This window comes from Zonotrichia albicollis, chromosome 2 (genome assembly GCF_047830755.1).
Source record: "Zonotrichia albicollis isolate bZonAlb1 chromosome 2, bZonAlb1.hap1, whole genome shotgun sequence".
Lineage (NCBI taxonomy): Eukaryota > Metazoa > Chordata > Aves > Passeriformes > Passerellidae > Zonotrichia > Zonotrichia albicollis.
In genome coordinates, this window is record NC_133820.1 from 46,239,668 (window position 1) to 46,253,226 (window position 13,559).

Consider the following 13,559-nt stretch of genomic DNA (forward strand, 5'->3'; position numbering starts at 1 on the left):
TCTCATGAGAAACCTGTGGTTGGTTCTTCATTGACTTGCTTAAAGTGGCCTGCCTGTGTGTGCAGTGTTCATGTGTTTTGTCTTGTAACAGGTTCTGAAGAAGAATTAAACCCTGTTTTGATGGCTTTGAAAAGGAGTGCAGATAGAAAAAAGCCTTCCAAAAGTCTAGAGGACATTCCATCAGCCACCTCAAGTGAGCACAAAGCTTGTGTGTGTCTCCCATGACCCCCAGTTTGGCTTAAATGTGTTCATGCTGGTCTTCCATACAGCCCTGCCATGTCGTGGCTTTTGTTTTTGTTTCTCAATAAGCTGTATGGAGGCTGTACTTTGGAACCAAATTCTTTTCTCATATGGTTTAATTTTCAGTTCTTGGTGTTAATTTTAGAATATCTTCAGAATTGCACTGTATTGATCAGTGATTAACTGTTTCCTGGATAGTTTTTCAGTTGTGGAATTATTGGCAATTACCCAAACCAGTAGTGAGCAGTTACTGACATTCCCTCCTGGTTTGTGGCTTGGGTCGAATGTAGGCAATGAAAGCATGAAAAACTCAGTTTAGTAGTGGTTCATCTGTGTATTCTAGCAGTAAATATATCAACCTCACTCTAGAGAATACAGTGAGATAATATTATACTTAAAATTAATTTCCAGCTTCCCTCAGTAGCCTCCTTGGACTCCTTGGTTTCTATAAATTATTATTACTGTCTCACTTCACCCTGCCCTGAGTGTTTTCATGCTTATCTCATGTCTAATGGGGAAGACACAGACTGAACTTATGAATTTGTGAACTGAAGTATGGAGATATAGATTTTTGAAAGATATTGCCAAGTAATTCTTCTAATACTACTTATGCTGCTGCTTGCTTCTAACCAGTTTCTAGGTTTTAGGTGTGCACTAACATTGTTCAACAACATGCTGACAGAAAGTGTCACCATGAGACCTGATCCCTGCTTGGATGTAGGCTTTGAGACAGAATGTCAAGTAAAAGCCTCTCGAATTTAACCCTTCCTGTGGCTCTGCTGGTTTGTCTGTGGTTTTAGTCCTCATTACTCCTAATTTTGTGATTATCGCTGTCATCCATTTCATACTGAATAACAAAGTTTCTAACTGTTGTTTTTCCTGAACAGATAAAGAAAAAATAAATAAACCAAAGGAAGAATTAGTTCTTAGTGCTGAAGATGGTAAATATCATTTGTGTCTGCATGGAAGTTTGTTGCTTTTTTAATGGCCTCTGTTTGCTAGTGAAGATTTTTTTTTTCTTTTTTTAACCAAGAACTATATTGTGTTTTTAGATTTGATTAACCTCAGCATGGCTTGAAAGCTTTTGTAGAATTCCGTTGTGGTGTTTATTCTTAAGGAATCTATCTATGTCCTCCTGTATCTGTAGAAACTGTGCCACTTATCAGTGTATTCTTTTGGCTCTCAGTGATTCAGTCTATGGGTTACTGAAATCACAGGGAGCTTTGAACACAAGCTCAGTTGAAAGAAATTTGCCTCAGTAAATATTCAGTTTGTCTGTTTATCCATTGCATTGTAAAATCCAAGATGACTTTTGCTAGTGCAAGACATCTTTCAGAATATCTCAATTGGAAAGGAACCTCTCTTAATATCCCTGCCTTAGTCCTATAAAGTAGCATTATTCTAAGCAATAGATGAACTTCTAGATCAGCTACTACTGATATCATCAGTCCATTAGTGCATTATAGATGCCTTATGTACCTCTATATACCCTTAGAAATTCCAAATCTAAGAAAAATAAAAAGCAAACCTGTTCCAAGAATGTGTCAAAATAAACAGAATTGAAAACCATCAAATAATATTTAATATAGCACACAATTCTTTATTTACTGCATTGGAGGACTACAGTTTTAAAAGAACAGTTGTGTGCAGTTGTATTTTTTATTTCATGGTTTAGATGCTTTAAAGCATTGTGCATGCCAGTGGCCTATAGTGGCAATAGGATAATCATAGCATATTAGAATACCTACAACACCCAGTAAAATAACAGGACTTAAGCACCATCCTGCACTCTGCTTTCAAGTGGAGACCCCTACTGAAAGCCTGTTTTGGCATTCAGTGTGAATGTGTAGAGACTAACCTGAAAAGAGCAGGGGGAATTTGAGTTTAATTTGTTAAGACTGAAGTTATGAAAAAATGACACGGAGCCAAACTGATGGCTGTACAGTCAGAATAAGGCAAGTTGTCTTGAAAAGACTGTTCTTTTGGAACAGCAAAAAGACTAAATTTTTAGCTTGAACACGTATATTACACTCATATTTTGTCATGATCTAGCTCCTCAAAGGAGAACAGCAATGCAAAACACAGAAACAGAATCACAGAATTGTTTAGTTTGGAGAAAACCTTTAGGATCAGCAAATGCAACCTTTAAACCAGCACAGGCAAATTCACCACTGAGCCATGTCCCTAGTTCTGAATTTATGTTTGCATTAACAGAAAGGCTCCATGATGCACCAAAATCAAACAGACCTATTTAGGTCTGTTTGATCCATACAGGCCTAATACCTAAATCACTACCAACTATTGGAAGGAAAAAAACCCCACAATATTCATGTGGTTTGGGGAAGTAAAAAAAAAAAAAAACAAAAAAACAGAAAAATCCCACATATAAAGTATACTGGTGCTATTTATGACCTCACAAAACTGTGCTGCTGAATGACTATTAATACTGCACTGAGCAGGTCCGAAACCTGATCAGCATCAAGAGAGGACTCAAAATGCAGCAGAAAGTGAGTTACAGGATTCTTGCAGCAGATACTGGAGAGACTTTTCCTCTGACAACTGAACTAATACATTAACAATATTTTTCATTTAACAAGTTACACATCTGGGCTAGATACTTGCTCTAAGTACTGCACCTAATTGCATACTGACAATAACTGATCTGTTGAGCAGTGGTTGAGTTTTGACATCAAAAGCTTTGCAAAATCACCTTGCAAACAATCCCACTATGTGCAGTGTTTCATTTTGTGCAATAAATATGTGCTCCTGTAGGTGGCTGTTTGTTGCCAAATCATTTTCTATCACATCATATTGATGCATCTCACAATGTGTATTCTGTTCATCTTTGTGTATTATTAAATATAAGAGGGGTTAGAGCATGAAAAATTCTGAGGATCACAAGCTTACTGCAAACTGGATTTTTGCAAGCCTAGCTTGTGCAATTAGGTTTTGTACAGTAAAAGAGCACAGAAATGAGCTGCAGTAGAGGTATGCAAATATGGAAGAGAGTGCAAAAAAGTGCATCATTAATAAGATATGCATCTTATAATTAAGTAGGAATACTGGCAACTTCCTTGATCAGGTCTAGAATTGGCTTGATTTACACAAAATTGCCTATTGCAGTTAAATAGACTGAGTAAATAGAACAATGTTTGGTTTCTTATTGAGAATATTATGATAATTCTAATGTCAGTGATATTGTTAGTGCACAAGGGTGCTTACTCTTGTTTTAGGAAGAAAATCTAGACATTGATCTGCGATGATTTCCTCATCACTTTTGATAAGAATTTGCTTGTAGCACCCAGGCTACCTCATATCAAGCAACATTTCTAGTCCTGTCAAAGTTTGTTGGTCACTGATTTAGACAATGCCAAAGTAGATTATTCTTCCTAATTATAGCTTCTCTGAGTCCTGGGGCGGGGGGGAAGAAAACCCCTTGCATCCAAGCTGTTGTGGATGTGCATGTATTTCATCCAAAGTGGTTTGCTCCTAATTGTGTCCTGTTGTGGAATCTCATTGTTCTGATGTACAAACACGTTTTTGAAGCCTTTTGAATTGCTGCTTTTCAGTTTCCACAGTGACTTCACAGCCTGATAAACCATTTTCCAACCCTGAAAAACTCAAAGGGCTGAGCAAGTCAGTACCATCATTCTTACAGGAAGAGGTAAGCTTCATCTCTGAAATGTTATCATTTCAGGTACCTGACCATTAACTCTGTGCAAGTAAAATTTCAGAACTCTATCAGAGGAATCACAGAATGGTTTGGTTTGGAAGGGACTTTAAAAGACTATCCAGTTCCAATCCCCCTGCCATAGGCAGGGACACCTTCCACTAGAGCAGGTTGCTCAGGGCTCCATCCAACTTGGCTTGAACACTTCCACAACTTCTCTGAGCAACCTGTGCCAGTGCCTCACCACTCTTACAGTGGAAAAATTTCTTCCTAGTATCTTACCTAAACCTATCATCAGTTAGTTTAATGCCAATTCCCCCTGGTATAATCACCATATATCCCTGTAGGAGGACTTAGGATTTTTCTGTCTTTCAAAGAGTTTGTGTAACCGGACTGATTATCCACACTGTTTAAGTGTTACTTCACTCTCTGGATTAATTTTGTGCAGTCCCAAACAGCACTCTCCAAAGCAATTTTCTCTTAAGAAGCTTTGCCCTGGGTAGGCTGGACATTATTCAGTCATTATTGTTGACCTCTGAACAGAGAAAAAATCCTGGTCTGCTTTTACTTAACAGAATAACCAGATTTTAAAGCAAATTGAAATGGTCTTTATTTGCTAAATGCTTCTTTATATAAATAACTATTTTCTTAATATGTGTGGAAACTGTTGTTTACTAACCTTGTATCTGTTATGAGACGATCTATGACATCAGTTCAAAACTGTTTGAAAGAGTGGGGAGACCTTGTAAATTGTTCCTGAGTGGAATACAACAGGAAGATGAAGTTGTCTATAACAGCTTGCATAGGAAGGCACATGTGGGAAGGGGATCAATTCTTTAGTGCAGAAGTAGCATTGAGAAAGAATGGCTTGTGAGTACATAACCTAATAATGTCCAAGGAAACAAAAGCTGCAATTCCCTCATGGAGAAAAGCAAAGCCCCACTTCCCTCTTGCAAGAAAGACTTTGCAAAATCCATTTGCTGTATCCAGTGCTGTTCTCTGAATGTTACCTTTTGGCCAGCTGTCCTTAAGAGAGAGTCACAGAGCTGACAGCATTTACTATATTACAGAAAAGACTGCTAAAAGAACTGAGCATTATCAATTGCATAGGTTATGCATGAGACAGTGACACTGAGAAGTTAAGTTTAATTGTTCCAATAAACTTAATTTTGTAATTTTTCTTTGCTACTTGAGATTTAAAACAGACAAACAAACACCCAAATCTAGTTGCATCGCTGCTTAAAAAAATTGTCAGTGTAGGGTGTTCATCAAAAAAACTCCCTTTCAACTTTAAATGCATGACCTAATTCTAGAAATATTATTCATGTTGCACTACAAGGGAATTTAAATTCAGATTTCCACTGAGTCCCAACCTGCATTAAAATTCTGTTTGTTTGTTTTTTAATTTTCCTTGTGACTATAAAGAATGTACACAGACTTTCTTTCTGTGATGTTTTTGTAGAGTGATGACAGAGAGACAGATACAACATCAGAAAGCAGTTATTCCTTTGGCAGAATCAAGAAGAGTCCCAGCTCTCTAACCAATCTTAGCAGCTCTTCTGGCATGGCCTCCTTATCCTCTGTATGTAAACCAAAGCATTATTTTAAGGGCACTTTGCTTTTGCTAATTTCGCCAATGTTGTTTTGGCTCTTTTCTTATTCATTGTAACTTTCTTTCCTTGCAATCTCTGTCTCCTTCTTTCCACTTCTGTTTTATGAACATAACATAATTCCTTGCATGGAATTGCCTGAAGCAAGTAAAGTAAAATTAAATGGATTTAATTTTTTTTTTCCTAGTGATATATTGGAGCTTGTTCAGGGCTCTGAGCAAACATATGGATTTTACCCTTAAAGCTTACATTTGTATCTGAAAATGAGGAACAATTCATATAGAACAAACATTTAGAAAGGGAGAAAGATAAATCAAAGCGGGAGATATTATTGGTATATCAGGTGTGTAGTTGAGTCAACCAGCTAACCAAATGTCATTGGTTTATGTGGACTTTGAATAAGAAAAACAGAATTTTGGGTCAAGGATGTTGAGATTAAAAATATATATATACACACACATCTTTCTTCTTCTCTGGATTTAGTATTTAATTTTCAGAGTTTTATTTAGTTACATATTTACATACATAATTCAGCCATATAGACTTTATCTATTTTTTTTTTGTTATTATTTTAAGAAGGTCTGTCATCCCGAACTCTTAGGCTCTGCTTGTTGCAAGGAAGATGAGCTGAGTAGATTTAGAAGTAATATTTCAAGGATCTGAGCACAGGCAATCTTCATATCTATAGCATCCTATAATTTAATTTCTTCTATCTCAATGCAGTAAACCCATTCCAATTTTTTTGGTAAGAATCCTGGCCAAACACCTTTGATTTCCAATTATCTTTCTTTCATTAATCTGCTTGCTGAGAAGCTTGTATAATAGTGTGCATTACATTTTATTGTTACATCTAAAGAGATACAGTTGATTTCTTTACTGTCTGAATCCTGAGCACAGTTTCTACTCTGATCCTGAAGTACCTGGTGAAATGCAATGCCCGGAAAATATTTCTGCTCTTGTACACTGCAGGTGAGTGGCAGCCTAATGAGCATCTACAGTGCAGACTTTGGCAATGTGGATGTGAAGGGGAACATTCAGTTTGCCATTGATTATGTGGAACAGCTGAACGAGCTCCACATCTTTATTTGCCAGTGTAAAGACCTGGCAGTGGCAGATGTTAAGCGACAGCGTTCAGACCCGTAAGTACAGAGAATGCATTTCTATTCTAATGGAACTTTTTCTTTCAATGTGGAAATGAAAACTGCTGGTGTTTTCCAGTCTCTCTAACCTGCTGGAGTAAAGCACCCAAGAAATAGATGAAGAGGCTATAATGTGCTTTGTGGGTTTTTTTTCACTCAGATTGAGTATAGAACTGCCCTTATAAATTGCTGTGTATATATTAACATAGATCATTAAAACTTTTAAGAATATTAAATTATCTTTTAAAATGCCACTTTGATACGTTTTCAGTAGGATTAGCACCTATAAATATGATATTTGGGCCTGCTACAGGGATATATTCTGTATTTTCATGTGCTGAGGAGACATTTCAACAGATTTTCCCCTGGAGAAGGATATTATAAGAAAGTGATGTTTTATACATCACCACTGCTGTTGTAATTCTTAAATATACAAGCTGAATAAAATAATGTCTACTCGAGTGGATTTCTTTTACTTTGTGAGCAAATACTTGTGTATTTTGGAAGATGGAGAGGGTCTGGATTTTTTTAGGTTTTTGGGTTGTTTTAATTCTTCTAACAATTCTGTCCAAATTTTAGGTATGTAAAGACCTACCTGCTTCCAGAGAAATACAGACTGGGCAAACGGAAGACATCTATCAAAAAGAAAACTTTTAATCCAGTCTATAATGAAATACTGCGGGTATTTATCAAACTATTGCTGGATATAATATAGTGTATGTGTGATGTGTGAAGAACCTCAGCTTTTGGGCACATTGCACTCCAAAGGGTCATTAGCATGAGAGAGATTGCTCTGCAGATCTGACTGTGTGCTTCCATTGATACATTAACTCTGCAGTTGTCTCTGGATCCAGCATTAAGAACACTGGTGGTTTTATACTTCTTGTAAACAAACATGAGCCATGTGTGACCTTAAGATGACAGAAATAAAAAGGAAATAGTTGGGTTTTATTGTGATTTTTTTGCTTTCTGAAGTGCGGAAGTGAGCAGGTATGGATGAATAAACACAGACATTTTTTCCTAACAGTATCACTTTCTGACACAGCATAGGTAAAAATTCAGCTTGTTTTAATTTTTTTTTTTTCTTACTTCTTCCTGGCAGTATAAAATTGAGAAGGAGCTCCTAAAGAATCAAAGCCTCAATATCTCTGTCTGGCACAATGATACCTTTGGTAGAAATAGCTTCCTTGGTGAAGTGGAGTTGGATTTAGGAGCTTGGGACTGGAATGATCCATCCAGTAAGCAGATCAACTGGTTTCCTCTAAAGCCAAGGGTAGGTAGGCTGTTTTGCATTTTCTGCTGTGTAAGTGCAAAACCAAGTCATTATTTGGGCTTGGTTTTATGTGCTCTGTGGGTTCTGTGCTGATTATAATCATAAATACTTATACACTGGTAAACAGAAATACAGTTCTGAGATGTCTTGTAGTCTAGCTAGCTTTTACAGTAGGAGAAACTTTCTCACAGTCTAAGGAGTAGGAATTTCAAAGTATTTCTCATTGTCATATTGCTGAAACAGAAATCTGAAGGCACTTATTAACCAAATATGTAGTAAACCTTCTGAGGATATGGAGCAAGTGCAGCACCATTTTAATGTCAGATGTTTGGTTTCATTTTCTTTTCATTTCAGACTTCAGCAATAACTCTTCCTCTAGAAAACAGAGGGGAGATGAAACTAGCCCTCCAGTATGTCCCACATCCAATAGGAGGTAAGCATTGCTGCTTTGCTTGTTCATCAAGGCTTTGGTGGTTTTGTCCATTTTTTTTTTTAATTAAAAAAAAAAACAACAAAACCTTGTTTAATGTTTGTCATTCACTTCAGACAGCTTCTTTCACCATAAAAGTTTTCTTCTTAGATGAGTAAGTCGCTCTGATTGTGAATACAGTTAAGAACTCCAAAGACTATTTTGAGATCTTTTGTTGTTTAATGTTACTAAAGAAGAAATTACCTCATTGTCATAATCTAAGATTTGTAATGCAATATATATGTGTAACAAAATTCTGTTTTCTCAATAATTTTAGAGATTATAAATCATCAGGCAGATGCTGTGATGTGCTAAGCAATGACAACACACAGAATTTCAAGCAATACTAGGTGTAGGAAGTAGCAGCAAGTATTTAGAAAGCAGAAATTTATAGCAGTCTGATCAGTTTGGTTTGGCAACAGAGAGTGGATCAATCTGAGAGTGAAGCCAGGACAGGTCTTTAATTCAGACAGACAGTCAGTAAGAACCAAATATATTAATAGCATAAAAGAGCTTATTTGAAAGTACAAGAAACAATAAATGCTAACATCACATAGACTGATGACAAGCTGATCTGTTTATCTAGGAGTCTTGGGAAGAGAAGACCAGTGGCATGTGTTTACTTAGTTGTAACAAAGAAAAGTCATTGTAGGAAGGCAGACATGATGTGATCTTGCAGTACTTTGATGGGATAAAGATTTCAACTTCCAGAGTACAGACAGCAATGTTGAATGAAGATGTGAGATAACAAGTCCAGACTAAATATTACCTCTGCAAATGGGCAAGAACTGCTGCATCAGACAAAATACCTTTAAAAGCCATCTGCTTAAGCAGATGTTTTGTTTGGTTGGTTTTTTTACAGGAAAGAAGACTCTATCTACTGGTGAGGTGCACATCTGGGTGAAGGAATGCCATAACCTCCCTCCTCTGAGAGGCAATAGGCTCAACTCTTTTATTAAATGGTAAGAATTGTGGTCAAAGTCATCAAACACGGTGGCCTAATAATGCTACCATTGCACTCATTATATCTTCTTTTTCTGCGTTCATATTAGAAGAACACTGAATTGCTTTTTGATTCTCCTTTACTGTAGTGCAAATTGTCCTGCATAGTTTACAGCTTCCAGATGCTAAGCATGTACCACCAAGTAAAGCTTACTGGGAGAGCTTTCTGTGTTGTTATTACACTTTGGTTTTGTCTCTCAATCACTTGGTGGAAGGAATAGTCAAACTGTTCTGGCTTTTGTTCACATTTAAGCAAAGCATGTTTTTGTAAAACATGGTTTAGCTTAGCAAATTTTGGGAGGAGACAGAAGCGTGAAATAGTGTAATAGTGTGAATACATAGTTGGTTTTCTTCCCCCTTCCTTTCCACATACAGACTAAAAATATGAAGAGACAAGCATAACAAGCTGGTTGGGGAAATCTCTGGTGGCTACAAAATGTTTCAGTGTCATCAGTGATAACACAGCAAATAAACTCCCTTGTGCCTCTTCCCCACCTGACTTGCCCTTCCATCCTCTGAAGCACAAGGGTGGATACCTGCTGCCAGTATTTCCTGTAAGGGGCTGAGAATATCACCCTTCACTCCATCTCTGTAAAGCATTGTTATCTTCAGTCCTGTTTTACCATGCAAAACACAGTTAATCAGAAGGTTTTGCCTTTTCAGTATGTTTAATGCAGGCTGTGCTGTGCAAGTGCAAACTGACAGTGCTTTTTCTCTCTGAAGTACCATTCTTCCAGACACCAGCAGAAAAAGTCGCCAGAAAACAAGGACAGTTACAAAAACTACAAACCCAGTGTTCAACCACACCATGGTCTATGATGGCTTTAGACCAGAAGATTTGAAAGAAGCCTGCATAGAACTCACAGTCTGGGATCACAACAAACTAGCAAACCACTTTCTGGGAGGCCTCCGGATAGGCCTTGGAACAGGTACTGGACAATCACCACATTAATACTTAATTTACAGAGTAGTCTTTCATATTTTTTTTTCTTTTCCATCTTTTCTCTTTCAGTTTTTCTTTTTTCTTAAACAGTTTTGTTCAGTAATGTACCTGTTCTTCAGAACAGATCCTGAAATGTACATAATAGTCATGTTAGGAGGGTTAGAATGACTGACAAGGAGAAATATTATAAACAAACCTTTGTCTGGCCATACATTGTATTTGGTCCTGTTTAAAGTACAAGATTAAGGTATTCCTTCACCTGAACTCTGATAATGTCTTGCAAATCTACTCATGCAAAAACATAGTGACAAGACAGCAGTGGGTGGAAATAAAAGCATAGATCAAAAATGCAGGATAAGATTGGAAGATACTGAATTATAAATGCAAATAAGTTTTTAGCATAAGGGCAATATAAGATGTGCAGATATAGCAACAGGAAAATGCATACAATTCTTCTATTTGTCCCTTTCATTCTGCTCTCTGATGTGAGGGGAGCATGTGTTTGGAGTCTTCTCAAGAAATGCAATGTACAAGCTACTCTTCACAAATTAATTTCTTGCATGGCTCACCAGAATAACCTAAATTACAAATTGGAATAATAAATCTTAAATTGAATTTTAGAGTAGCCAAGGTTGCATTTCAGCACAAAATCAGTACCCTGTTTTATTGTTAAGTCTTCTCAGATGTATGGGCAATTGGCATCTTTCTCCTTGGGATTGTGACAAAAAGACCAAGGATAAAAAGGAGAAAATCTGGACAAAGATGACAAAACTTGTGTGGAATTGTTGTTAATTGTACTTGACATAATTGCTCAAGAGTAAAAATGTAGAACTGGATGTCCAAACCACAAGGTCAGCTACCTAAGGAGGTGAGGAGGTGTAACCATTTTAGAGCAGGCAAATTTGATTGTCTGTGCTTAACTCTGCAGCATATTTAGTAATTTTTCTCTTAAAACTGCTATTTTTCTAGGCAAAAGCTATGGAACTACAGTAGATTGGATGGATTCTACTTCAGATGAAACTGCCCTTTGGGAGAAAATGATGAACTCTCCAAACACCTGGATAGAAGATACACTACCTCTCAGGATGCTTATGGTTGCCAAATTGACTAAATAAGGTGGATTTTTATTTGTTAGTGTCAAAAAGAAACCTTGGGAATTGAATTGAAAGCATGGGGGTGGAACCTGGAAGAGGAACACAGCAGTAGCTTTTTTGACAGCTTCTGCTCTGTTACTGTTCTGGTTTTGTGCTGTCAGATGTCACTTTGTATTTCAAACATCTGCTTGCAGATCGTTGTGTAAATTGTAGGGATTTTAAAATTTCTTATTCACTGAAAACAACTTCAAGAAAGGAGGTGCTTACAGAACCCAGTGTTAGAGGTAGCTGTGATACCTGGATGACTGTGTTGTCTAACTGAAGCATTTCTGATCCCTTAAATGATCCCAATAACCAGCAGAAATATAAGAGCAAGTCAACTGTTTCTGTACATTGCTTGGCTTGTTCTTGAAGCCTTACTGATAAGACAGCAGCATTAGTGTTAAAGCTCATTGGTATGTATTTGTATCCTCATTATGCCATGTTAGATCTCACCAGCATGGAATATGGGCATGAAGAATTTAGTTTTTTGAAAGTTCCTCTAGTTGTAATTGTACATTTCTAGGACATGAAAGTTACTTCCCCAATGAAAGAAGTGTGGCATGAAGTGGTACTGTTGATGTCCTGTTCTACAAGGTGCAGAGGACTTAGTTCCAATGTACTGTAAAAAATCAGGGTTATAAAAGGTTTGCTTTCCATATGTGTTAATCATTTTGTTAGCATACAATACTTAGTCTGAAGTGCTGAAGATGTAAAGGTGAAACTTTTTTTATTCCAGTGCTACTCAAAAGGATCTAAATGTGCCAGTTTTAGTGATGACAAAAATGTTGGGTATTTATTCTCCAAAGTGCACTTGTTTGTACCTGTATCCATTAGTTTGGGTTTTTTTGCAAGAACTGAACTTACCTGTGCTTCAGCGCCACCGTTAGGAGACTGGGAGGACTGTGGCGGGTTTTGCTTAGTTTTGGGGCATAGGAAATAAGACTGGAGTTTTAACTTTTAGAAATGCATGCTACTGGTAGAAAAATACATAAAATAAAAAATATATTCCTTTTGTTTTCTTTTTTTAAATAAATGCAGACTATTTAAACTAAATAGGAATTCAGTTTTTATTAAATTCTAGTGGTTTATGTTAGCCATTCAGCATGCAATATAACAAAATGCCGACAGAAAACATTTTTGAAAATAAATGCACAATTATTTACTACAGATAAGTCTAAAAACTGCTGAAATCTTTCACTTCAGTTAGAGTAGAGGGAGAATGGAGCTCTTCACAGCTCTCATGCAATTGTTTGATTTAATAATAGAAATTTAAATGCTACTTGGTATATATTTTACACTGTGAATGGAAAAAAAGGAAAGATGCTCTTCAACCTTCCAGGGAACCCACTTTCTCTCTCATCAGCCAGGCAGTCTGTGGAGTCTAAAAGTGTCAAAAGCAGTTTGCCAGTCTTCGGTATCTTCCTGCTTCAGGTGTTTTGTATGAGATTGGTAACTGCTACAGCTTCCACTCTGCCAGATATATACAAAACACATTTTGACTAGGGAACACATGCACATGACACTTCAGAACAATGTCTTTTTACCAAAATGGTACAGCTGCTCCTTTGATTGTATATCCTTGAAGAGTCACTCCAGAAAGTGATTCTGAAAAAGGAAAGGCATCTAATTTATTTGTATTTGCTCCCTACATGAATAAATTTTTCATCTGAAAACATAGCTGGCTGTGAACATGACCTACAGTGTCACAGAATTAGTGGTTGCATTGCAGTTTTATCTCCGGTGAAGCTCAAATACATTGTGAAGTCAAATCAGCTGTAGGCTCAGTTGTAGAGATGGGGTCTTAAGGCTCCACATTTGCAGGACCTGCCTGTGTTTTGCTTCCAAATTTGCAGGACCCTCAAAGCCAGCAACTGACTCAGAAGTCACTATTGAAGGGCTGCTCAATAGTGGGCCACAAGTGTCATGTAATCTGCTGTCTTCTATACTCTACCAAATTTTTATACCTAAACTTCACTGCTATCAAAATAAAATGTTTATTTTGTGACAGTGACAATCTCTTTGTCTTCTGATCAAGTAGAAGACATTCTATGTCTTGCTATTCTTTTAGTCCTCCTGG

General features: G+C 37.0%; 2 protein-coding genes across 12 annotated transcripts in view; both read left to right on the forward strand.

Moving 5' to 3' along the window:
• Positions 1–12,507, forward strand: part of SYTL2 (synaptotagmin like 2) — a 53,868-nt gene extending 41,361 nt beyond the window's left edge. For 5 of the 10 annotated variants that reach the window (XM_074535033.1, XM_014266203.3, XM_074535038.1 and 2 more), the window contains 11 exons: positions 92–193; positions 1,128–1,181; positions 3,810–3,904; positions 5,373–5,492; positions 6,490–6,659; positions 7,239–7,341; positions 7,762–7,932; positions 8,287–8,365; positions 9,264–9,363; positions 10,127–10,332; positions 11,316–12,507. In XM_074535033.1, coding sequence (XP_074391134.1) covers positions 92–193; positions 1,128–1,181; positions 3,810–3,904; positions 5,373–5,492; positions 6,490–6,659; positions 7,239–7,341; positions 7,762–7,932; positions 8,287–8,365; positions 9,264–9,363; positions 10,127–10,332; positions 11,316–11,461 — 1,346 coding nt within the window. In that variant the 3' untranslated portion in view covers positions 11,462–12,507. The remainder of the gene's footprint in view (positions 1–91; positions 194–1,127; positions 1,182–3,809; positions 3,905–5,372; positions 5,493–6,489; positions 6,660–7,238; positions 7,342–7,761; positions 7,933–8,286; positions 8,366–9,263; positions 9,364–10,126; positions 10,333–11,315) is intronic. The other 5 variants (XM_074535040.1, XM_074535039.1, XM_026792665.2 and 2 more) reach the window with 3 other exon arrangements.
• The window catches only part of PICALM (phosphatidylinositol binding clathrin assembly protein), a 355,304-nt gene that overhangs the window by 138,531 nt on the left and 203,214 nt on the right, over positions 1–13,559 (forward strand). The window lies entirely within an intron of this gene.